Source organism: Lissotriton vulgaris, chromosome 7 (genome assembly GCF_964263255.1).
Source record: "Lissotriton vulgaris chromosome 7, aLisVul1.2, whole genome shotgun sequence".
Lineage (NCBI taxonomy): Eukaryota > Metazoa > Chordata > Amphibia > Caudata > Salamandridae > Lissotriton > Lissotriton vulgaris.
The window spans coordinates 326,635,300-326,661,507 of record NC_141695.1 but is presented as its reverse complement, the minus strand read 5'-3'; the positions used below and the strand labels follow the sequence as shown (position 1 = coordinate 326,661,507).

General features: G+C 46.9%; 1 protein-coding gene across 6 annotated transcripts in view; it reads right to left on the bottom strand.

Moving 5' to 3' along the window:
- Window positions 1–26,208, bottom strand: part of LOC147701488 (protein kinase C and casein kinase II substrate protein 3-like) — a 267,515-nt gene that overhangs the window by 91,290 nt on the left and 150,017 nt on the right. For all 6 annotated transcript variants that reach the window (XM_086930170.1, XM_086930167.1, XM_086930171.1 and 3 more), the window contains exons 2-3: window positions 15,647–15,732; window positions 15,081–15,237 (exon numbers count right to left, since the gene is read on the bottom strand). In XM_086930170.1, the coding sequence (XP_086786296.1) occupies window positions 15,081–15,237; window positions 15,647–15,706 (217 nt within the window). In that variant the 5' untranslated portion in view covers window positions 15,707–15,732. The remainder of the gene's footprint in view (window positions 1–15,080; window positions 15,238–15,646; window positions 15,733–26,208) is intronic.

Genomic DNA, 26,208 nt, shown 5'->3' with positions numbered 1-26,208 from the left:
TGAACACAGGGGCGGTGGTGCTGATTACAAAGAACCATACAACAACTTTGCTGACTGAGTAATGTAACAATTTCAATGCAGAAAGGACTCAAAATTCAAGTACATTTTGGTTCCTATAGTTTTTATCGGTCAACAAGTTCACACGTGATTGTGAGTGGGTTGATCTTTTCTGATACTTACGCAAACCTCTTTTTGTATAGGGGTCAAAATTCCGAGTTGTATGTATTTACCACTTTCACTAATTACCGGGTGTGTTAAATACCTCCCTCTTCTTTAAATTTCTGCAGGCCAAACCTGCTTGAGTTTACAAAGGGAAAACAGTATGACATTTACTGTAACATGCAGATTTTAGTGCTGTTAGCACCAATATCCGCATGTTATACCTCAAAAATTCAGAATGGGTGGCATTTACGGTAACAAATAAATTCTGAACCCAGAAAAGTTGTATTTCATCATGTGTGATAAATAACACCTATTCCAAGTGGAAACTAATAGCTGAGCCATTGACGTGTAAAAAATCACGGGATTCCTATTTCGTGTAAGAAGTGAAGGAGTATGCGGTCCAGTGGTGCCTTCTGGAGCACATATTAACAAGTATATGTCTGAAATTTGAAGGGTAGGTTATTGGTCTGAAATTTGAGATTGGATCAGGTATGGATTCCACGGTGGAGAACTGTAAAGCCATAACAGCCTTTTAGCTCTAGACAGATGCAACTATCAAAAAGAGGCATTAAAACCTTGCAAAAACTAATGAGAATGTGCATGAAGGGCACACTGTAAACACAAAATCACAGTTTACAGGCGCATAGCCTCAATGCAGATTGGACTATGATTACCATATGTTACAGTGCCAGCTTAGGGAGGTTTGGGGCACGTTAGAGAACAACTTTCAATGTATTTCCCAATATTCAACTAATTCAAGCTCTTTTGATGCCAAAAAATATTCAATTATATGTTATAATCTTTCTGAAACTGTGGCATGCATAAACAGCTGATAACTCAAACTGCCCGGTGTCTGCCAGTCAGTAAGCACCAAAAAAAGTCTAGACAAAGTAATTTCTTTTTGTTCTTGGAGATAGATTTTTTTGTCTTGTAAGAACTCAAGTTTATGAAAAGTGTAATATCTTATCAACCTATTCTTAACATTTGCAGAAAGGACAGGGTAGGGGGACTTGGGGGCTATTACATGGATCAGTGCAAAACAATAAAAAAGCCATACACACAGTGCTCGAAATTATAGCTTCAATTGCTAAAAATTCATATTCCCAAATAAACCCATCTTTATAACTGGCATTCTCTCTGCACATAGAAGTGCTTTGATTTTCAATCATTTCATTGCGTGAAATCTGATTATTGTCTCCTTAATTCCCTTCTCCTGCTTGTCCCTCCTCTCCCCTTTCTCAGTGTACACTTCTTCAGCTAGTCAGGGACTTCTAATTGTACTGAATAAGAAGATAGTAGGGGAGGGAGAGAGAAAAAGGATGGAGAGGCAAAGAGAACAGTGTAGTGAGATGTAAAATAAAGGAGAAGAGAGGTAGAGATAAAAATGAGGAAATGAGGTAAAGAGAGAAGGTAACGAAAGCAAGGTAAAGTAGTCAGAAAGATACATACAGAGAGGTACAAAGAGGAAGGGGTTGACAGAGAAAGAAAGGTGAATGTATAGGTGAGGCTTTAGAGTGAGGTAGAAAAAGGTATAGGAAGGGAGAATGAAATGTTGAGAGAGAGGGCGAGGAAGACCAGCAGGAAAATAGGGTGGTGACAGAAGTATATAGTTGAAAGGTAAAAAAGAGCAGTGAGATAGAAAAATGGGGCAAAATGATAAGAGCTTTTGAAAAATATGTCCAATGAAATAATGCTGATAGAAAAGTAGAGAGAGGGTTTGATGTTGATGATAACTTACTGGTAATCTTCATTCCTTCTAGTTCTACTCTTCCGAATCAGACATAATCACCCAACAGCCCCCCACGAGCGGTGCGATCATTGGTGGTGACCTGTGTCACCCCCTTTATGGCACCTCATTCAGAGCTATGGGGCTTCCTAATTCGTATTCTGTACTGCAGCTTTCATGCCGCGGTGGTGGGGGATTAATGGGAAGCATTTAAGACATACTTCTCCCCTTCATCATCAAACCCTCTCCTCCTCCCTGTGACTAATCCACACCCTCACATTTATACAGTAATATTCTCGATTTCTCTCAGTGCAGATTTGACAGGGACTCACATTTTCTGACACCTCTTCACATATTCTGTCAACGTCCATGTGCCTGCTCCAGAAACCGACCAGCATCTTGTAGGCCCTTTGATTTTCCTGTCACCAACTTGTCAGTATAGGGTGGGAGTAATTTCCAACTTGAACGTGGAAGTGAGGTGATTTGTCACACGACCACTCGATGGCGCTGCTGCCCCATCTTGAGCGGCCAGGCACTTTCCCTCACATAACTGTTATAGAGGCTGAAGCCCGGCCAGCAAGGAGCAGGTGCGTGCATTCAGTCTGTATGTTCTCTGAAGGTTGTAGTTGAAATACATGGCGGTGAAAAGAGCGGCTTCAACCTGTTGCTGCTGGTAAAAATCAGGAGGCAGGGAGGCCTTAGGCATGTGCAAGCTGTGCACCTGCACAGGGCCACCAAATCCCAGGGGCCTCCACGCCAATATAGATCCTTAATATAATAATCCTCTGAGGATGGATACATATTTGCGTGGCGGCCCCTGGCAGGAATTTGGCGGCCTCTGGCTCTGTTCCACTTCCAAACACCCGGACCCCCCCATCTTCATTGGCCTCCGCGCTCCGCCCCGCCCGGACCCCCTCTTCCGGGGCCCCCTACCTACGCTCCCTGCCTAGGGCCACCATGAGCCTAGAGCCGCCCCTGCAGGAGGGTCTGGGAAATCGGATATTGTGTGTTACCTCTACATGGCATTCAGGACATCGAGGGATAATAATCTCAACATTGCAGGTAAGTAAATCAGGACTCTTCTCAGGGGCGTAGCTAGAGCTTCTGGCGCCCGGGGCTATCCCTCAGATTGCCGCCCATGGCAGGTAGCGGCGGGGAGGGTGGATCTGGGGAAAAAATTTCGACGAGCAGCAGGGGTGGATTGGCAGGGTTTAAGTTATGATGCCACTCTCTACTCCAATGCATAAGAAGGGGTGTGAAACTGCGGCGTAAGGATAGAGCAAACCTCGAAGGTCAAGTCTCAGTTGATGAAGGCCCACCAGCACTAAAATGGCATATAAACGCATAAGTAAATGTATCCCTTCCTCCTCTTACACCACTCCATACTGGACTGCTGCTACAAGACCACAGCAGTAAAACCACCCGCTAGACATCAAGCACACCACCAAAACAACTCCCACATAGGTCACACTCTACACCCACGCTCTACCAAACAACGACAGTATTTAGAAACATGGGCAAAGCTATAGCAATAGAACAGCTTCATTATCTCTTCCATCCATGCATCTATCTATTCATTCTTTCACCCTTCTATCCACCTACTGGCATCCACTATTTCACCTTTAGATTCTGTCATCCATTCATTCTTTCATCCATCATTCAATATTTCCCCATTCTATCCATTTATCTATCTAGCCATCTATCCAATTTGCCATCCATCTATTATGCCATCCTTCTGCCCATCCATAGTCTAAAAACCAACCATCCACTCTGCCACCCATTGATCTATTCACTCTGCCATCCATTCTCTTTGCATCCATCCTCCACTCTGTTATCTTACCATCACCTCTGCCATTCATTGATCAATCGACATCCTTTCTTCAAATTCATTAACTCTTCCATTCATCCACTCAGCCATCCATCAGCCTACTCTGCCATCCATCCATTCATCCATCCTCCTATCCTCTCTTCCATCCATACATCAATCCACTCTTTCATTCACCCGCTCGTCATCCACTCTGCCACTCATTCACCAGCCATCCACTCTGTCACCCATCCATTCATCAACTCTTCTATCTATCCATTCAACCACCCATTCACTCTACCATTCATTCATTCATCCATCAATTCACCCATTCTGCTATTCAACCACCCATTCATCCACTCTGCCAAGCATCAATCCCCTCTGCCATCCATCCATCCATTCTGCCAACCATCCGCTCATCCATTCATCCACTTATCCACTCTGCCATCCATCCTGCCATTCATTCATCAATCCATCCACTCTGCTATCCAATCATGGATTCAGTCATTTTGCCTTTAATCCATTCACTCTGCCACGCATCCATCCATTTACTTTGCCATCCATCCATACATTCATTCACTTTGCCACCCATCTATTCACCCTGCCATCCATTCATCATCCATCCACTACGACTTCCATTCACAGATCTTTCGCCCACTCATCCATCCCTTTACTCTATCCTCCTTTCAGCGGTCCCTCCACCTATTCATTCACTCAACGATTCATCCATTTGTTCTGCTATCCTTTCACTTGCCCATCCACCTATCCATTCATGCACTCACCCATCCCTTTACTTTACTATACTTGCATGTGTCCATCCATCATCATTCATTTCTTTCACCCACTCATTCATCCACATATCCATTCATCCTCCTACTCCATCATCCCTACTTCCTTTTTTTTCACCCTTTTCTTCCAACATTCCTTCTTTCTTTCCCTGTTCTATTTTTACAGCTGTCGGTTTTCGTCTGTGGCTGTGGGAGTGCTTCCGGTTTCCACTGAGACACGTTTGGTGTCCTTCTTGCTGGTCCACAAAATGTAATTAACTGAATGTTTGCTTATTGCGGCGCTGGGAGTGAGATAACAGAGCACACGAGGACGGAGGCGAGAGCAGAGAGACGGGCGGGGCGGCGAACATAGGAGGATATTTGACTTTTTGGGAGCAATGCATTTAATGTCAGGCATCGGAACGCCTAAGAGAAACCGAATGAACAAGTGCAGTCCAATCCTAACTAAAGCTTACCTAGGAGGACCTCCTTATGTAGGCGGCTTGGAGCGGTGGTGGTCGGTCTCAAACTAAGTGAGACTGTTCTTAATGTAGCTGGACTGTCTGCAGAAAATACCCGGCACTCCAAGAGTGCGTAGTGGTGGCGCGCGAGCGTGCGCTTGCGCATTACTTCTGCATTTCAAAAGCACAGTGCGGGGGCTGGCCCAAATTGCCCAGGGTTTTAATGGTAGCACTTGTGCGCGCTACAATATCGCGCAATAAACAGACCACGCAGTTATGGGCGTAAAAGGCCATTTATTAGACCAGAACTGCGCATAACAATAGAACAGTAAACAATAATCAACAAACTCCCCAATCACACATCCCCCCCATTCGTTTCAATCGTTCATGTCAATACTGAGCCCTAGCGGCTCCAAACACCCTCCACTTGCCGTCAATCACCCTTCCGGCCCCCAGACATTGCCAACTTCAAACAATCTTCGATCCGTCCTGCGCCAAGTCTCCCCCCCAAGGGATGGGTATGCCCGCTCTTGACCCCCTATCCCTTCGAAACCTGCCTACCGCAGCTCTGGCCTAAACTGGCAACGCAAATGACCGTCCCAAGTACCACCTCCAGCTGCCGGGTGGGTGGGCGGCCTTTCGAGCTCCCTCCCGATGGTGCCAGGCGCAGAAAAGAGGAAGATCCCTTCCTCCCCCGCGCTTAAGTACCCACCCCCTAACTCCTCCCCTTCCCCTGCCTGGACTATCCCCTGCGCGAAAGACCCCGGGGAAAGACTAGTCTGCGACTCTGCTTTCCCCGGGGCCCGGCATTGACGGTCTGGCCCCTGGGACCAGGTGCGTGTGCACTTAGATACACGTGAGGTGTGCAGTTCGACAATGTGCCTAAGTGAATCCTGGGCTGGCCACTAGTTTAACGCAGCTGCCGTCCCCAAAATAGTGCCGCCTGGGGCGGACCGCCCCCCTCGCCCCCCCTAGCTACGCCAGTGACTCTTCTCTGTGAGCATTTATTTACATCTGTAGCCATTACATCGTGGGAGTAAAATAATATATATTAGTACCACAGTGAGCATATTACGGGAGGATAAATAAGAGGAAGGGACATATGTAAGTACGAAAGGGTTTTTGGGAAGATTAAACACCCAGAAAAATTGATATATCACATCACCACAAAAAACAGCTGTGCACTCCAAAGTAGCAGTAGCATACCTACCAGCGGTCGCCAGTAGATAGTTATAGATAGGACCTAGTTTCCATAGGATGAGTGTTTTTTTAATTTACCACTAACTGTGGCGTCATTTAACGAATCTTCGCAATATTTTCAGAACTATGCTGACACTCACTTTAACTGCTGTTTTGAAAATTTCGGGGTGCTCCATCAAGTGGAGGCCGAGAAAAGGGGGAGGGGTCCCAAAACACGTCTTCCCTATATTAATTTTCATAGGAACATTAGAAACGGCTACAGCCCGAATTGCTGAACGGAATTACACCAAATTTGTCAGAAAGACAGCTGTTGGCCCAGAAAGCGACATTTTTGTGAAATGATGTAAATCTGTTCAGAAGTTGTCGAGTTATTTAAAGAAATTTCCAGTTGTCTATATAGGGATGCAGTGGATCCGCGACACCTCCTGATCTCATGCTGAGATCTGATTGGCTCCCAACACTTCCATAAATAACCAAAAAGGGGTCCCTTCTATACCAAAAGGAAAAGGCACCTCTTACTGGGATTTGGAGTATTTCCACTTACACAACCACTGAATCACCATTGATTTTTAACCCATTGTAGACCTGAGGGGCATGCATTTTTTAACTTCTCCTCTCTCTTCATTCCTCTGCAGGATTTTTGATATTTACAACAGACCAATTAGATGCTATATATTTGTTTTTGTATTTTTGTTTATCACTATATTTGCGTTTACAGCAACATCAGGAGTGGGAGCATCATTTCTCCTTTGAGGTCCTGACGAAAAGCCTTGGGGTAGGGCTTGAAACTAGTTGACCTACCAGGGAAACAGTAATTAATCACGCCTCGAGATCTTTCCCACATATCCCCAGATTTTAGCATATCATTATAGGGGTTGAAAATAAAGTTGTTTTTGTCCCACTAATTTGATATTTTTTTAAAAAATTCACTTATAAAAAACCCACTCCATCTTCATAATAAGACCACATAGGTGTATAGGTGTACAGGGACACCCTTATTTTTCTATTAAGTGCTCCCACGTATCCATAGGTAGCATCATGCCCCTGTCCATGGAGAGCAGGGATGGACCATATGATGAAGCATGCCACCAAGGGGAAACCCGGGTGGGTGAGGGTTATCTGAAAGAAAAAGGTTTTCTTTCGTGACAGTCCTAGTAAGAGGTGTCTTTTCCTTTTGATATAGAAGGGACTCCTTTTTGGTTATTTATGTAGTTTTGTGGAGGACGAGTCCCTACCCATTCTACCTCTACTCTCCCCCTTGTGATTTGATATGCCAACACTTCCAACCAGGAAGTGTTGGCAGCCATCTTTTGACTCGATTGACCTGAGTCATAGAAAAAAACTTTTAAAATAAAGAAAAGAGGGAAGGGTAGCAATACCCTGACCCCCTAGGTCTGTTGGGGGATGGGAGGGGGATTCCCACAGAAAACCCACAAGCCAATTAAAAAAAAAGAAATATGCCAGGAGTTGCGCTGGATTCGCAAATCCCGCTGAAAATAAAAGAAATTAAAAAACAAACCGTGAGCTTTTGTGCTTCGTTTCTAATCACCCCGCCCGGTGGGCCAGGTTCCTGGGGCATGTCAAAATATGTAGGAGGGCCCACTCCTAGGGTCCCTAAAGCCCCAGGGACCGCACTTTCCCGGGCATTTTTTATAATTTATGAGGGGGCAGATCAACCCCTGTGCCCTGGGGACGGCCACTTCCCCAGGGTAAATGTTTTATTAATGCAAGAGGGCCTTTGCTTCCCCCCGGCAACCCCAGGGACTGCCACCTCCTGGGGAAAAATTAATATAAATGCGGAGGAGGGCCACAAGCCCCCGTGCAGCCCTAGGGATTGCCACATCCATGGGACTAAATTTGATATTAATGGGGGTGGGGCTCTTGCCCCTTTGCAGCCCCGGGGGGCTGTGACCTACAATGGAGGGGGGCCATAGATGGCCCTGAGGACCGCCTCCCCCCCCCCCCAGGGCGGCTCCTGCTACCTCTCGAGGTGCTCACCCTTGGGAGGTAGCTGTTTTCTATAGCTTCATGTCAAGCCATATCAAACACTGCTCCACTTTCAGCAAGCGAGAATATAAAAAATGCTATTGCTTGCTGAATGCGGAGCAGAATTGATTTTGGACAGAAGGAGCTGCATATTCAGCAGCTCCCTCTGTCCAAAAGCAATGCCGCCTCCCGAGGTGAGCCGGCAGGGACTGCGGGGTTCTTGAGGCTCCCCCTGGGGTCTCCATCAGTGACAAGTGGGTCCCCTGGATGGGACCAGTGTATCCACAACAGAGGCCGTGCCCTGGGTGATGTGCCCTGGGGCCAAGTTTGGCCCAGGAGGGGGCCTTCATGGCTCCCTCCTCTTATTTTTTTCAATAAAAAAAAGACGAGGCCCGAGGATGGGGTCCCGAGGCCGAAATTGGCCAGGGAGGGGGGTCACATGGCCCCCTCCCCATTCAAGAAAGGGCTGGCCCCAGGGAATGATGTACCTGGGGTCCAAATTGGCCAGGGAATGGCCACACATCCCCCCTCCCATAATAAATAAATAAAAAAGTTGCAGGACCAGCACGTTGCCAGAGGCCCACCCCTTTTCTCCACCACTCTGCAAACGCGCCTCCCGGAGCACTGCTGGTTGGCGGATGAAGCCCCTTTCACTGCAGAGGGTCCTTGGGTCCAACAAGCCCTCCTGTTACCTCCAGCAAGTCCCACAGAGCGTGATTGCTGAGAGAACTTCAGAGGCCCGCCCCTTTTCTCCACCAGTCTGCAAACACACCTCCTAGAGCAGTGCTGACTGGGGGATGAAATCCATTTGGTACCCTAATATAGGTCCAGGGAACATCATATACTTTCCCTACATCAGCTCCCGTAATTTCATATGAACGAGCCTTATAAGGACATAACTCCAAATAAGAAAAGACTGCCTCTTATGGACATTACACCTTATAAGGTCTGTAGCCTTTTATGGACTAAACCTTTCACCTAGTTCATGACGAGGGTGGGTTCTGCCCGATTGACAATGCTAAGACGTCATCTTTAGCACATATGAATAATTAATGAGTACACTTTAGGAGGTACACTTCACCTCTCCCATAGAAGCATAAGGTTTAATCCCCAAACGTCATTCTCATACCGAACAATGGGTAACACACGTACATAGACAGTATAAATACAGCACCTCTTGCTATCAGTAAGCAGGAGGGAACCGCGACTTCAAGGCTGACACACTGACCAGAGACGCTGCAGCTCCAGCATGACATCGCTCCAGCTGACAGTGGTCTAACCACACCTTGCGGGTGTCTAACTCAAATCCAGGACGGAGTTCCACACTCTCACTATTCAGGTATGGGGGTTGGACTAAATCCTAGCTGGATTCTTGGCTCTTAGATTCTAGGCTATTAGGTTATTAGGCTCATTAGCTCTTTCGCACCTACGCACATCCTAGGCACACTTAGGTACATCTAATCAGGCATCTTCGGCGTACACACATTATTTTATAAATGCATTCTATATTCATGTATAGGTTCATGACCGTTGCAAAATGGTAGAACAATACTGTTCCTTCTTATTCACTGTACTGCTGGCTCTATATCTCTGTTACAGTGTTACAGTCGTAACAGTGCCCTTATTCTACATGAGAAGGACTACTGTACAATAAATTCTTATTGTAAACACGTTCGACTGTTTCTTCTCTGTATCTCTCTGAGAGCAAAAACAAGCAAGCACGATTGACTGGGTGAAAAGTAATATATTGTTTCCACAAGTCTGAGGTTATTGTGTTCTAAAGTTGCACAAACTAATCTCTCCGATAACAGGAGATTCTGTGGCACTGCGAGCTAGCTAATGCGAACCATAGGCTAACATATGCGGCGGGGGTGTACACAGTCAGTCTGCCACCATTACAGGGTACTTTTTGGGACTACACTACAAGAGGACTTCAGAGACCACCCCTCCCCCCCCTTTCTCCACTACTCAGCAAATGTGCCTCCTGGTGCGCTTCTGGTTGGGGAATGAAGTCCCCCTGGATGTTAAAGGTTCTTGGGGTCCCTGAAGCTCTCGTGTTACCTCCAGAAGGTCTGGAACAGCAGGAGTCCTGAGAGTTGGTTAGAGGCCCCACCACTCTGCAAATACGACTATTAGTTAAAAAAAAACATCAAAATTCAATTAAAACAACAAAGTTTACAGGGGCGTTATAGTTAGGAAACAGATTTTGAAAAACCTTAGAAATTCACTTAGAAGACCAAAGGTTACAGGGTTGTTATAGTTAAAAAATAGAATAAAAAATCCTTTGAAATTCACTGAAAAAAAAAGGTTACAGGGACGTTATATTTAGGCTCATATTTCACTTGTACAAAATCAGTGAAATTCAGCAGTTATAGTTACCTGAGCTATAACTATAACTTACGCCCCCGCAATGCACTGCTTATGACCTTACATATATTACATCACTCATGACATGGTCAGTGACATCAATGATGACATTACTGATGACATCTCAAATGACTAGGAGGTCAATGGTGTATACTGGGTCTGCCTCACTTAGGATTTCATAGAAATGTCATATGGTATCTTTTGAGCCTGCTGCAGAGGCTATATACTTCTCGAAGGGTGCACAATCCCTATCGGCTCTTAGCTTCCATCTGAAGTGCATTATCCAATGCCTCAGTTAAGTGTAATGCAGCATTTTTTCCTCACTGACTTTAAATTCCCAATTTGCAGGTTTCAAATGATTTGATTTAAAACTTGAGCATCTCTATGACAGTGGTGCAACTTCCTGCCCTCCAACTCTCCGGTGCACCCAATCTATGTGCGGGGGAGAAGGCAGGGCTCTCATGTTCCAGTATATACAGGAAGGGAAAGTTAGGGAGTCCCTGTAGTTTGAGAGCTGCATCCCAAATTTTTTGTGCCATAATTGATGTGATGCTAATGTATATATTTAAGGGACGATTCATTCAATGCTCCAATAAGCTTCTTTACAATTTACCGAAGTTGAGGAGACCCGAGCTCGTCTCTAAAGTCTCTATGTGCATCTGGGGAGTCTTAAATGCTAAACTTCTGCCCATGCCAAATGAAGCAAATGATGAGTTGCTTGTGCTGTTTAGAACTATAGTCACTGGGAGTGCCTGAAATACATAATGTGATCACAGCAGACATTTATTCTGCTAACTATGAGATATATAGGGGATACATTTTTCTCAGGATGCTACATAGCATTTTCATGAACTTTGGTTGTTTGGGTAGTTTGCCGCGAGCAAATAGTCCACTTTGGGATGGATGATAAGGTGACTGATTTACTCATCTTGTGGGAAGTGGTTGCCTTCTTAACTGTGTCTTGGCTGAGCGATAGATTGTGAATTTCACGTCTGCTGAAACTAATTTTAAAGCAAGCTCCCCCTTCAAAGCTGAATAAATGCACCAACATATGTGGGAGTGACTTTTCAAATGAGCAAAAGGTTAAGAAGTCATTGTCAACAAGCAACCATATTTTCTTGATATCCGGACCAAAACAGATCCCAAATACTAGTCTCTTTCCTATGGTGAATTGCCAGTATTTTGAAAACTGAGAGAGAAAAGGAGGGGGTGAGAGGGCATTCCTGCCTATGATTTATAGAGAATGGGAAAGGCCAGGAAATGTGGATGTGGGATTATGGTAGCCAACCAAGGCCATTTTCCACAAACTATGGTCCCAATGCCAATTTACACATTACTTTAGTATGGAAGCGTTAATCAACCCTATCGAAGGCTTTACAACTACTGAGACCGAATCACAGGGTTTGACTTCCCCTGGATCATTTAGATCATGTGATGTATTCTTCTTACATTGTCATGAGCTTCATAAAGCTCATGACAACTAGGATATTGATCTGGATGTGTTAGGCGAGGTAGGGTGGATTCAATCTTGTTGTCAGTATTCTTGTAAACAGTTTTGCTTCAATACTTATAAGTCATCAAAATCAATGGAGGGAATCCCAGAATCTTGAGAATTACTAGTATATAAGAACAATTGGTTTGGTAGGGAAGCCAAAACTTTTTCTTTTATATCAACTGTTTCCTGATAACCAAGGCAATGCCAATGCATGGAGTGGCATACATACCTTGACATGTACAAATAAGAACTTGATACTGACACAAACAGCTCTACATAATTAAAAAGATATATTAATTCTTCATATATCTTAAAATGACACAAATGTGATGAGATCAACTTTAAAGACTTGAGTATAAGAGTGTTAGATAATGTACTGTACACAACTCTCTTCACGAATTCCATGGAGCGGAATACAGTGCTCAGGTATTCCAGCCACCATCCCAGGAACCTGAGAGATAACCTGCCCTACAGACAGCTTCTGCAGATCCACAGAAACTGTACACCTAATTCTGAATTTTTTCAGTGAGACAGACAGCTTTATAAAATAGCTGAGAGAGAGAGGTTACCCCAAGGTTTTGCTGAGAAGAGCTAGAAAAAGAGCATGGTATTGCCAACGAGATACCCTGTTGGAGGTGCACCCTAAGGAAGATGTATCCAATAACAGGCTAGTGTACGTTAGCACATTTAGCACCAGGAGTACAGAGATCCAGAGGATCATTAACCAACACTTGGATTTAATCTCAGATGAACTTGACACAGAATGGAATCTTTTATATGCTTTCAAAAGGGATAGAAATGTAAAATATTTTGTGTTCAGCTCATATCTCAAGACACCACAAACTCCATATAGGAGGGCCCAGTTGATGTTACCACCTATCGTGGGGCATTTTAAATATCGACATTGCAAGGCCTGTGACCCTACCAAGGAAAGAATCTACAGCGCCAAAACAATTAGAAGCATTACACACATTTCAATTCAGTGGATGTGATTTATGTCATCACAAGCACATGTGACGTGATGTATGTAGGAAAGATGAGGCAAAAGATCAAAACCAGAATCCTACAACACGGTTCAAGGATTCAATGCACAACACATTCACCACGATATCCCTTTTCTCTGTTGTGGACCTCCCACCACTAGTCCTGGAGGATTAGTACCCTCCGACATAGTGTCAGGAGAGCCATTCCCAACTGGAATGAGAACAGCACCATTATGAATGATTGAAGATCTAAGCTCTCTATGCCTTCTTGCTGCCCTCTAGTTTGAGGTTGTCCCTTCTGGAACAGTTTTCCAAGTCTTTGCATTTCACAATGGCAGCGTTGGATTGGCTTTTGAGATCCCCTAAGGAGTGTTCAGGTGATGCGCTTATTTCCGCAAAACAAGCCATCAAAACTCTGGTACCTTTGGAGTACATATCAGTGCTTATGGTATCAATATCAGTGCCCAGTTCTGATTTCAGGGAAGTTAGTTTTTATTTTTTGTCTTAGTTTAGATTTATAGGCTTGTGATCAAGTCTTCCTTCAAAAGCGCTGTTCTGACAGGGGTACCAATGCCACTTCCCTTCTCTTCACCCTTAGTGTTGTCCAGCTGTCGCTCCTCCTGGAGCCTATCACTGTCACAGTAATAGAATGCTACATGTTTGTGTGCACGATTCTTTGGTGAGATGGAAACAGATTTTTAGGGCATGACACCATTCATATTTGCAGAATTGCCTTCTTAACGCTTATTGTTTAGGACATTGCTTTCCCAAAAAGCGTTTTACATTGTAATATGTTCACTGCTTGAGATTGTGTTGCAAGGTATTCAGGAGGGAGATCAGCTATCCCCCTGGAGGATTGACCCCTGCCCCTATCATAACTTCTCTTTTCATGTTCTGGGGCACAAGGCTATACAGATCCTTGTCCGGGGGAGCACTCTGCAACAGGGAGTGGCACCTTTGCCCGTTTGCAGCACAACAAAAAGGATTATCCCCCTCCGATTAATTTTTGAGATGACTTCCCCCTCCTCTAATATGAGCAGGTTTTGAGATAGGCCAACGAGGATATCAGAAGCCAAATTAATTTTTCTGATCATCACTGAGGGGCATCTCATCCAGGAACTCCTTTGCTGTGGCACACAGATGTTGTACGGGCTGTGCCACCCCCCCAGCAGGACTCTAAGAAGCAGATTGGGGCAGCGTGCTGGGAGACTCCTGCGGTCAATAACATTCCTGCAGCAGATGGCACAGGCAAGACCGTGGCTGTTTTCATGACCTCTCTTCTACAACACACCGTGTTCAGTAGTGAAGAGGGTCACCCCTCTCTGCTATTTTGCTATTCACCATCTTGTGCTGCTGTGGCAGGAGCCACCGGGCAACATGGCTGGAGTAGGGAACCAAAAGCAGCCCTGGCAAAAATGCTCAAACCATCCTCTCTCTCTTCGTTTCCTCACGCAAACTCTCTCTCCCTATTCTCTTTTCTGAATTCTCCCGCCCTAATAATTATCTTTCAACCTTCCCCCTCTTTCTCTCTTTATCTCTTGAAGCCTCCCCATCCCAGCAGTAGTGAACCTCAGAGAACAGGGAAAAGTGATGGAGGCCAGCAGCTGCCCTGGGCGTTCAAAACTAGCCTCCAGCCCACTGGGGTAATGCCCGGTAGAGTGAAAGGCCTATCTGACCCTGCCTGGTAACACCTGACACAGCTCCCACAACAATTCTCCAGACTCCACCTCTGGCACCTTAGGAGTCCCTCCTATGGTACAGCATCGCCTTCGCTATCCCCGGCTGGGCGAGATAGCAAGAATTCAACAGGTTAACCACTTGTCCACGCCCTGGAGATGAGGCTTGGTCAGAGTCTCTCTGTTGTGTTACTATTCAGATCACCATCATAAGCATACCCCTTCCAGGACAGGTAGCATTTTCATTTTATTTCTAGTTGCAACTAATCTGCTTTAATTATGCAAATATCCATGTACAGTATACCACCTTAACAGCCACACATGCTTGTTACTGTGAAAGGCAACATTTGTATTAAAGTAGCATCAGCTTGAGAACAATTCAAATAGTGTGCCCTTGTATGCCATATCTACCCTTCCACAATTCCCCTTAAGTGATGTAGGTGAGGTGCTCACTGTTATCTACAAGCGGCTTCCATTTGCGTGCCCACTCTTCCATCTGCTGTGCATATTGCTTCTCAATCTTGGCTCTGTCTTGAAAGCAGGCTGCAATGTCATCGCACACCCGGTAACCCTCATCCAGTCGCTTCACTGTGCTGCTGTACTGGTTTGGCTGGAAAAGGAGAAAGAAGCCTATTGTGAGTGGAAATACCTAGACTTGGAGCCCGGCCTACATATTGCACAGACACACAAACACACACACACACCACCCCCCTTTTTGGGTTGGAGAGATCTAAGTGATGAAGCTTTTGTAGACTGATTGAAATTATTATCCCATGTTCATTTACTCATCTTACTTGGCCAAAACTTGCTGGACATGGCATATCCCTACAAAACAATCTTGACTCCCTGGTGTTCGCCATGCCCTTGAGTACCTGAGGACCATGATGTATCCATGGAAGCCTTTCCAGAAGATCATGGAGGATCCGTATCTAAGGATTTATACCCATGCGAGAGGATGAAGGATGAAGTTGAAAAAAGAGTGCACCTTTAAACAATGCATCACTTCTCCTTGCTCTTACCATCCAGAAGCTGTGGTTGGTGACCTCATCCACCGCCACCTCACTGTAGATGTCAGACATGGTGACCTCCTCCTAGATGTTCAAGCCTAGAAGATGGAGAGAGTGATGAGAATGAGAGCCCAGACTATATTACATTATTGCACACAGGTTAGTATTACTATGTGGGCAGCCACATGGGGCTAGCACTGTACATCTCTTGATGATAACCCTCTAACATGCCAGGATACCCTCCACAGCCCATCTAGAGTACCTTCCACCTCCTCATTGTGATAATCCTCAACAGCCGCACGCTGATAACGTGCCACATGTCAAGGTGATACTGTTCCACAGCATTGGTGTTACCCATCCACAGACCATCATTAGCCTATCATAATAACCTCTTCCTTTGGAACAAAGACTACCAGTTATATGAAGCAATGCATCACTAGACCAGGTCCAGTAAGTCAGGGAGAAGCGTGCTCAATGCTAAATGATGTGAGAATTTGTGGGTCACAGTAAACATATCAACGCCATCTGCTTTGTATAAGAAACGTAAAGTACTCCAACATGTCAAGACACAGACAGAAAGTTCCTGGGAGTTCTGTTCTTGAAAATATACTAGGAAGACAAATGTTAACAAGCATTTGTAATGCAATAGGTCTCGCATTTATGCGAGTTTAAGCTATTGGCATTGTAAATGACAATGCCTTTTATTTATATTTTAAAAACAAAAACAAAAATAAAAGGCATTGTTATTTACAATGTCAATAGCTCAAACATGCGTAAATGCGCGACCTAATGCATTGCAAATGCTTGTTGGAAAGTGTTATTTTTTTCGCACCCGTTCCCACCCCTGCCCTTGTCTCCAGTGAACTTTCTTTGATGGGTATGCTGACAAGCGTCCGGAATGCTCAGAAACACACACACAGAGCTTTCTGGTGAAAACAAACACGCACAGCCTACCCCCCTGACCAACGCTTGTGTTTACATTCAGCTGTGACGCCGCTGCAGCTTGGAAACGGTCGCCTTTTTAAAAAAAACAATGTCCTTCCAGGAAATGGGCCACCTAAACCCAATATGTGAAAACAAATGGCCCTAATCTGAGGAGCTCGACGGAGAGGAGCTCAACTTGCAAGGAGGAGTGAAAGGAGGTAGGATTGGATAGGGGATGGTTTTAGCACATAGCAAAATGGAATCAGCCTTTTATTCTCAGATTCCCCTGTCACACCACAAACATCCCTACGAGAACTGACACTCTGTGGTACATTAGTGAACAACGTTATTTGAATATTTTGCCATAAGTAGGCAATATGTCAGCCTGCTGAATCAGCAATGAGTAGGAACATGCGTATCACCTGTCTGCAGTAGTTAAATAACACAACAAAAAAAAAACTTTTCCAGGAACTTTCTGTCTTTGGAGACGTGATGCGGAGCTGTGGACATTTTCTTTTTTTTAAAATTTTTATTTTTGGTGCAAAACAGAGATAGTAAGTACAGTGTCATCCATCGCATTCTCATACATAAGTTGCTAGGTGGATGAAGTGATACAGTATTCACAATGGCAAAACTTATAACATCCACAGTAGTATAGAGCATTGCAGGTCTCATCGACGATGTGATGAATAGGAATATACTTGTGTCGTAAAAATACAGTTTGCGATTTTGTGTTTTGTTGGCTACTATTCGTCTGAGTCTTGCCTTTCTCACCTTGCAATAAACATAAAACAGTAAAAACAGCACACTTAGTCCGGCACATACTTGAAGTAGTAGCTTTCGGCACTCGTAGCACAGTCCATCTGTAAAGAGAGCAGTGTATTGTTGCATAGCCCCCTAGTTCCCACTCCCTCCCATGCCACCTCCCACGGCTGTACCTATCCACTTCTGTTGCGCTCGCCCTATTTACCTAATTACAACCCAATCAACGCTCCTCGTCACTCTCTGACCCTTCGTCGTCAGCTTCCTCCAGTGGTTCGCAGATATCCCCTCTGTAGGTGTTCCAGAATTGCCACACCCCGTTCCATTTACGTGGGTTACCCCTCAATTTGTACACCGCCCTTTCAGTCAACATGAGCATGTCCATGTTGCGGAGCCATTGGGGCAGCGTGGGGAGGTCAGCCGACCCCCACTTCTGTGCTATGTCCCGTTTCGCTGTTACCATCCCCACTGTGACCCAGGTTCTTGCATAAAAGGTGAGGTCAGTCGGCTCCCAGATGTTTAGCAGACAGAGCCGTGAGTCTAGGGTGAGGGTGGTGTGAAGTGCTTGGGCCATCGTGCGTACTACCCGTTGCCAGTAGCCGACTAACAATGGACATTCCCACACCGTGTGTATGAAGGTCCCTTCTGCCCCGCAGCCCCTAAGGCAATATGGATGATCCGCCCTGTGCAGTTTGTGAAGTAACGTACGGGTGTAATAGATTCTGTGAAGAAATTTTAGCTGCACTAGGCGAAATTTAGACGATATGCCTGCTTCACGAGGGGATGCCATGGCTGTGTTCCAGTCATTTTCATCCAGGTCACCCACTTCCGCCATCCATTTGTCCTTCAGCTTCCCCAGTGGATCAGGCATATTGTTAATCAGCTTGCGGTATGTCAGCGATGTCGCCCCTTCTTGCATGAAGTCGGTAAGTAGACGATCCTCCAGAGGGGAGGATTCGGGCAGGGGTGTGTCTGGTGAGATCGCTGCTTGCAGTGCGTGTCGGACCTGGATGTATCTGTAGAGCTCTGTGTTCCCCAACTCATATTGGTCCTGCAAAGTGGCAAATGAGATCACTCCTTCCCTCGTCCACATGTCCCCCACCGTGGAGATGCCGATGCTGTCCCATTCTGTAAAACCCTTAGAGCGCCGCAAATGGCCCAACGCCTTTGTGTCCCAAAGGGGTGTAAGTTTCGTAATGACGCCATCCCACTTCAATTTTGCCTGTGCCTTGTACCATATGCGGACCGTGTGTTTCGTAGGCCCAGTGAGTTTTGCCGCCACTCCACGGTGGTACAGTGGGGCCAGTAAGGTGTTCGCACCCAGTTGCGCCCTGTCGGCCTTGTACGCTGGGTCTTCCTGCGGGGCATGTATCCATTGGTTAAGGATTTTGAGTTGGGCCGCCCAGTAGTACAACTGTACATTCGGGAGGGCGATGCCCCCGTCGTACCACCCCCTGTTCAGTTTAGTGTGAGAAATGCGGGCTGGCTGGTTGCCCCATAACAGGCCCGAGATCTGCGCCGTTATTTTCTGGAGGTAGCCATCCGGCACCAAATACGGGGCGTTCTCCAGCACATATAGGAAGCGTGGCAGAGCCATCATTTTAAATAGTGCTGCACGGCCAAGGAGCGTTAGGGGGAGATCCTTCCAATGGCGCACGTCCCCTCGGAGACGGGCCAAGGGGGGTTGTAGGTTGAGGCGTGAGAAATCTGCCTCGTTCCGGGTGATATGAATCCCCAGGTATTTAAATGACGTGTGCGCCAGTTCCAGTGGGCAGGAGTCCGGGAGAGGCGGGAGTGGCCCCCGCAGTTCAAAAATGATGGATTTGGCCCAGTTAATGGTGTAACCCGAGATTCGCCCATGAGCCGTACAGAGAGCCAGGAGGTTAGGGAGACTCTCTTCCAGATCTGTGAGATAGATCAGCATGTCGTCTGCGTAGAGGGACACTCTGTCCTCCCATAACGGGGTCCATTGTATCCCTTTCAGGAGTTGGGTGGTACGTATCGTAACCGCCAGCGGTTCTAAGACTAAGGCGAAGAGCAGGGGTGAAAGCGGGCAGCCCTGTCGTGTGCCTCTGCCTAGGGAGAAGGTGCTTGAAATATGGCCGTTGGCCGTCACCTGCGCCACCGGGTCCCTGTACAGCATTCGTATCCAGGAAAGGAACACCGGGCCAAAACCCATACGTGTGAGCACTGCAAAGAGGTAGCTCCATTCCACCATGTCAAACGCCATCTTGGCGTCTAAGGAGAGGATGGCAGCCGGTTCTTGCAGTAGTGGAACTCGCGCCAGCACACCATGCACCCTGCGGAGATTTAAAGCAGTGCTGCGGTGTGGCATGAATCCGGACTGGTCCGGGTGGATCAGGTGTGACAGAGTCGGCAAGATCCTGTTCGCCAACACTTTGGCAATAATTTTGGCCTCCGGGTTCAAAAGGGAGATCGGTCTATATGAGGAGCATTCGTTGGGGGGCTTACCTGGCTTCGGTATTGTCACAATAGTAGCCATCCGCTGATCTAGCGGCAGCGTACCCTGTGTTCTAGATTCCTCATACATATTGAGTAGGGGTGTGCTTAAGGATTCAGCCATGACTTTCAACCATTCAATGGGAATCCCGCTGGGGCCCATCGCTTTGCCTGGATGAAGGGCGCCTATAGCCAGCTGGATCTCCTCCACCGTGAGAGGCGCGTCTATGTCCTCGGACATCTCTGGGGTCAGCTCTGGCAAGGGAACATGTTCAAGGGCAGTCTGCACCTCCCCCTCCTCCACCACTATCTCTGGGGTGTAGACTGAGGTGAAATAATCGGCGAGGACGTTTACTATCTCATCGGGGCGGGTGTGGTTGTTGCCCTGTGGGTCCGTAAGTTGCAAGATATTCTTCCCCCCCCCCTGTCTCTTGTCCAACCATGCCAGCAATTTACTGGCCTTGTCTCCAATATCATATACCCTGTGCTGTGTAGCCGCAATGTCCGATATCGTGACCTTGCGCATGTGATCAGTAAGGCGGTGCTGGTGGATCTGGAGTTCGTGAAGCGTGTCGTCTGAGGGGTTCGCCATATGGGCCGTGTTGGCCCGTTCTAGGCCTAGCTCTATCTCGAGGGCCTCCCGCCTGTGCGTCTTTTTGTGATTCGCGATCACTGCTATGGCTTGACCCCTGAACACTGTCTTATACGCCTCCCACAGTATGGAGGGGGAGGCCACCGAGGATTGGTTTTCTTCGAAGTACTGTCGGGTTGCCCTCTTCAAATCCTTGTTAATCCGGGGCACTTTGAGGTAGCCTGGGAAAATCGGGAATAATCTGCGCCGTGCCATGGTTGAAGTGGTGAGTGTCAATGTGAGTGGCGAGTGATCGGAGACCCCCCGTGGTAGTATCTCGGCTTCGGCTATCGTAGGGTGACCATTAATCAAAGTAAAGAGGTAGTCTATCCTGGACAGGCTATTGTGTGTGGCCGAGTAGTATGTGTATTGTTGCTGAGTAGGGTGCAGAGCGCGCCAAACATCCACCAACCCCTGTGCAGTCAAGAATGTCTGGAGCCTGTTGGGTCCACCTGCGTGTGTACGTGGGGGAAAGCGGTCCTCTGAGTTTGTGAGTGTCATGTTGAAGTCCCCACCTATGAGTAGTTCCCCATCAGGGAGTGTTAGCAGGAATTTGCCCAGATCCGGCAAGGCCTCAGAGTGCAGTGCTGGTGGTATGTAGACAGAGACTACATTAAAGAGCTTCCCCTCCCACTGGCCATGAACTGCCGCGAATCTGCCATGGTCATCCGTTGCAGTAGACTTGATAATGAATTTGGAAGATTTTTTCTGCAGGATGCCGGTGCCACGGGACCCCGAAGTGAACTCCGCATGCACTATCATATGATAGCCTCTCCTATCTAGGGCCTTCGTGGCCGCTCCCGACAAGTGTGTCTCCTGCAGGAGAATGAGAGCCGGGCCCCGTCTCCTTATCCCCTGTAACACTATCCCTCGCTTAATCTTATCCCCCAGGCCCCTCACGTTCCAGGACATGACAATCAGTGAGTTCTTCGTGGTTGGGCTATCCGTTGCAGCCATTGCTAGACCCCCAATCAGACCTCCCTGCGCCCCGAGTGTGCCAGAAGTTCTTGGTTACATAAGACATGCCTAGATACTTAAGTGTGCATAGAACGTAAACTTGTAGGACCAAGAAGTCCCATAGAAAAAACTTATTCAACTCTTCCCCCCTCCCTACCCCCCTGCTATACGGACTCAAAACTGCCCGCCCCCCCAACTTAGCAGAGTGCATACCCCATCCCCAAACCAGTGTACTTGCGCGTTGGGGTGAGGGACTCTCCGCAGCCGGCAGTCTCTCATTCACACCCCCGGAGGCCCTTCACCCAGTGTCCAATGGCGGGAAGCGCTTCACAGCTTAACAGTCTCAATACTGAAGTGAAAATGAATTGTCCCCAAGCGTTCATTGTTCCTCAGTCTCGTCCCCGCCGCCTTCAGCTCCCAAAGAGTCACTGTTGTCCGGTCTCCCGCCGGAGGCCTGCGAGTCGCTGCGATGGCCGTCAGCCCGATCTTTTCTGGAGCGATTCGTCCGTCTGTGGTTCTGACCCGGTCTCCATCCTTCGAGCCATTCTTGCACGTTTTCCGGGCTGTCGAAGAACCAGGTTTTGTTCTCCGCTACCACCCGTAGTCTTGCGGGGAATAACATGGAGTACGGCAGTTCCCTGGACCTCAGTTCCTTTTTCACGTCAAAAAATGTGCGTCGCCGACGGGCGACTTCCGCGGTGTAGTCGGGGAAGATGGCAACGGTGGCGTTCTGGATCTTGAGGGGAGGGGAGGACCTGGCCGCCTGTAGGATTGTGTCCCGGTCACGGAAGTTAAACAGACGTGCCACTATGGGTCGCGGGTTAGCCCCTGGCTTCGGTTGGCCACCCGGGACTCGGTGGGCCCTCTCCACCGAAAAGAAGTTGGACAGTCCCTTTGGCTTCAGTTCGTTAGTGATCAGGTTCTCTACGAAGAGATCCATCGCCTTCACACCTTCTGATTCCGGTACCCCTATAATGCGGATATTGTTGCGCCTGGAACGCCCTTCCTGCTCATCCAGCTTTTCCCGAAGCATTCTATTGTCCTGCGCCATCTTCCCCATTTCACGCTGGAGTTCCGCGACGTCTTCCACCAGCGATTTCGTGATCACCTCCATACTCTTGACCTTTTCCGACATTTTGTGGAGGTCTGCTCGAAGTAGGGTGACGTCCGTGGAGATTCCGCCGACAGTTGTTTGCAGTTGTGCCAATGCAGCCATGACGTCGTCCAGCGTGGCCTTTTTTCCCCCAGGGGAGTCGGCCGTCTTACCGGTCTGTTCCTTCCCTGCCGGGGATCCGGTGGGCTTATCGGAGGTAAAGCGATCTATACGAGTCTGTGTGACGCCGCCCTTAGGGCCTTTCCCCGCCATGCCGCCGAGTGTTGTGCTCCTCGTGCCCCTACGCGCCAGGATGTGAGGATCGGTGCAGGCCCCCAGACCAGTCCGATTCAGCAACGAACAGGTCGGGCGTGCTTCTTAGGGGCGCGAGGTGCTCCGTTAGTCGCCAAGTGCGTGGCGACCGTCAGGTCACAAGATGGCGGGTACTCACTCCGTTGTCGATGCCCAGGCTCTCGGCACGTTAGGTGATGACCTTCGAGGCTGTCAGGATTCCAGCGGTCCCTTCCATGGGCACTGCTTCCTTGATTCGCCTGAGCCGCTGTCTCCGACCTCCCGAGGTGCAGTCGATTTGTTGAGGCCACCGCCGCACGGGCACTTCCGGTCCAAGTTCTCCGGTCAGGATGCACTTCCGGCGGGGTGAAAAGCCAGGGAAGGTCCCGGCTCTGGAGGTGTTGGCAGGCCGGTCGGAGGCTTCGACGTATCTTTGGCTACGGACGTCGGATTTTCTCGCTGCTTGTCGCTGCTCACTCCGCCCGGTCCTGGGATCCGGCGCCTGCCTTTGGGGCTTGAAGTTGTAACGGATTTTGTGTCGGATCGACGAAGAGGCCGCTTCAGCCGCGGAGCTCGTCCCTTATGCTGCCGCCATGATCGGCTGCTAGCCACGCCCCCAGCTGTGGACATTTTCAATGTTAAATTTAACAAGCTCTCGCCATTTCGCGAAGGCAGCCGCTTGTTTATATTTGCATTGCGCTAAAGTGAATGCGCAATGCAAATATAAACAAGCGTGGACAGGTGGTCGCCTTTGCCAAAGGCGACTGAAAAAACACATAGTGCCTACTGACTAATAAAGGAGACCGTGTAACGCCACAAGTAAACTATTGCATCCGGATGGGCCGTCCAAAAAGGAGACAGGGCGGTAACAAAGAAGCCTCATTTCCAATCACAAGCCAGCGTTGACTATAAACGATGACACCAGCCAATAAAAAAGATAGGCGGTCTTCAACTCAACTTCTGAAATCTTCTCTAAGACAGTATGCCTCGCAGAGCAAGCAACACATGCGCGCTGCAACGCTAGGTGAGACCTAATAAAACCTCACAAAACCTTGAGTTTTTCGTCCATGAATTTTGTGTTTAATTTTGCTTACAAATACTGGGTTATTTACTTCACAAACTTTAACTAATGGTTGGGATTAGTTTCTGTGAGTACAGCATAAACTTTCATTAAAACTGCCTCTTTTCTTTAAATATTTAAGCTGCTATGACGTTTCAGTTTATTTGTTTCCCTTGCTTTCATTTCTAGCAAATCACTAATAAAAAATAAAAGTTGCTCCTCTAATGAAGAAATACAACTTATAGGAAGAGGCAGTGGAAAAATACTGAATTGAAATGTAACTTATAATATGTATGAAGAATAAATGTATTGATTTAACAATTCCTAAAAGGTAATTTTTTATTTTTTTTACTTGTGTATTAAATATAGGGGCCCGATGTGGCCGTGAAACATCTTTGCATGCATGGCTGTCACAAGTTGTTACAACCACAGTACAATTTATTTTGAGGACTCAGATCATAGGGTCCGTGGGCCTAATTTACGAGAGGCCTGCACTGCCGGAGCGCCACCTTTTTTTTACCCTCAGGCGGCGCAGGCCTCTGAATCATATCTATGAGGCTGCGTAAAGCCACCCTGCGTGGCTTTGCATGGCCTCAAAGATATGGGGTAACATAAGGCAATGCAAAGCACTATGTTGCCTTACTCTGCGTCAAGGAGGCGTTCCATGGGTATTGCTGTGGGTCTTTCCACGCAACACCCATGGATTTTGACTCTGCCCCAGATTTACAAACTCACGTAACCCTGGGCATGGCAAAAACCTTACGCTTTCCCAAAGTAGGCGTAACGAGGAGAAATGTTTTTATTTCTCCTCGTTTTTCCCCTCTTTCCATGTGTGCTGCATGGACACATCGAACGAGGAAAACGTCTCTCGTACTTGTTTATGGCACAAACAATCATGGTAACACCACACATACCCTTGCACCATGGTGCAAGGGTGCCTACGTTGGCGCCTGGTTGCCAAATGTGCGTCGGTGCTGGCTGAAAAAATAGGAAAGCACCGTATGTTGTAAATACCCTGCATTACCTCCTCGTCAGTCTTTACCGTTCCAGTCCCACGCATGAGCAGTTTGCCTGCTCGACAAAACTAATTACCTAGGTGAGGTCGAAATATTTCCCCCAATATGGCACTGCCTACCCAGCACGCATAAAGGGGGAAGCACCTCATTAGGACAGCCTGAGAATACCCAAGAAACTCATGAGAAAAAGAAACCAGGCGCAGGCAGTGGGGTACGGGCTCAGAAAAGGAATGGGAAGACCTGGACTTGGCGTAATGAAGGTTACCTGTGAGTAACCGGGCATTCCTGCCCTTTCAAATTGGCGAAGGGCAGCGCTGCAAAATGACTTGTGGCACTGTCCTACACCAGTTCTTTGTAAATGAGGCCCCAGGTGTCCAGCTTTTTAGCACTCCTTGCCTAACAGCTAAATAGCTATTTTATGATTAAAACTTCTGTGTCTGTGCACATTCCACATGTCTTTAGAAGGTAAGTAGCTTTTAAGATTGGAAAATATCTTATCCTTTTCCAGCTCATGACTTATTGGATTTATCAACACCTGCTGTCTTGTTTTTATCTCTGGATTAATGACTCATACATGAAATTTATGTGAACTGATTACATATGGAGTAAATTATGCAACTTCATAATTGACCAACAGTGGGAAACTGCATAGAGAAATTGCTAAGTCATATGTTTGCTTTGAGAGGCAAGAGGAGCTGTTAACAATCAGAGATGCGTCTTTCTTTTTGCTAGAAAGAATTATGTTGAATTTCCTGTGCTCGTCATCTCTGACAGATCAAGAGAGGCCTTAATTAGAAAAACAGCCTGAAGTGCAAATTCACATTCAAGTGGTGATAATTATTAAATATAAACAAAAGCTGTTATGTGCATGATAACAATTTCAACTGGGAAATGAACGTTTTTTAAGATAGTGATTCATGTATACATTACCATCGCTGTTAAATTAAAATGGGCTTCACTATAGGAAGCTGCCTATAATCCTTGATCAAGGTTAAAATAAGAAAAGATACGTTTTTATGCCTTTCTTTCTATTTGCCCAAAAATATCTCGAGTTACCTTGAGATCAGATATCCTGCTACTTCACTTGGTATTGTCTGAAAATTGTACCACATTTCTGCAATTGTTGCTGAGCTGAAGAAGACAGGTGCATGAAATAACATCTTTAGACTTCAGAAACCACTGCCAGTTGTCAAAAAAATCCCATTTGTTTCGTTAGGAAATGTGGAACACTGTACTAAGTGAAATGAGCTTCAATAACATTATTTTTAGAAATAAATCAATTAGAGCAAAATATATGGCATTGGAATGATTTTTTGGAGCTTTTTGACTCCTCTTTCCAAAGCACATGGATAAATATGAGCAACTGATATGACTGTGTAG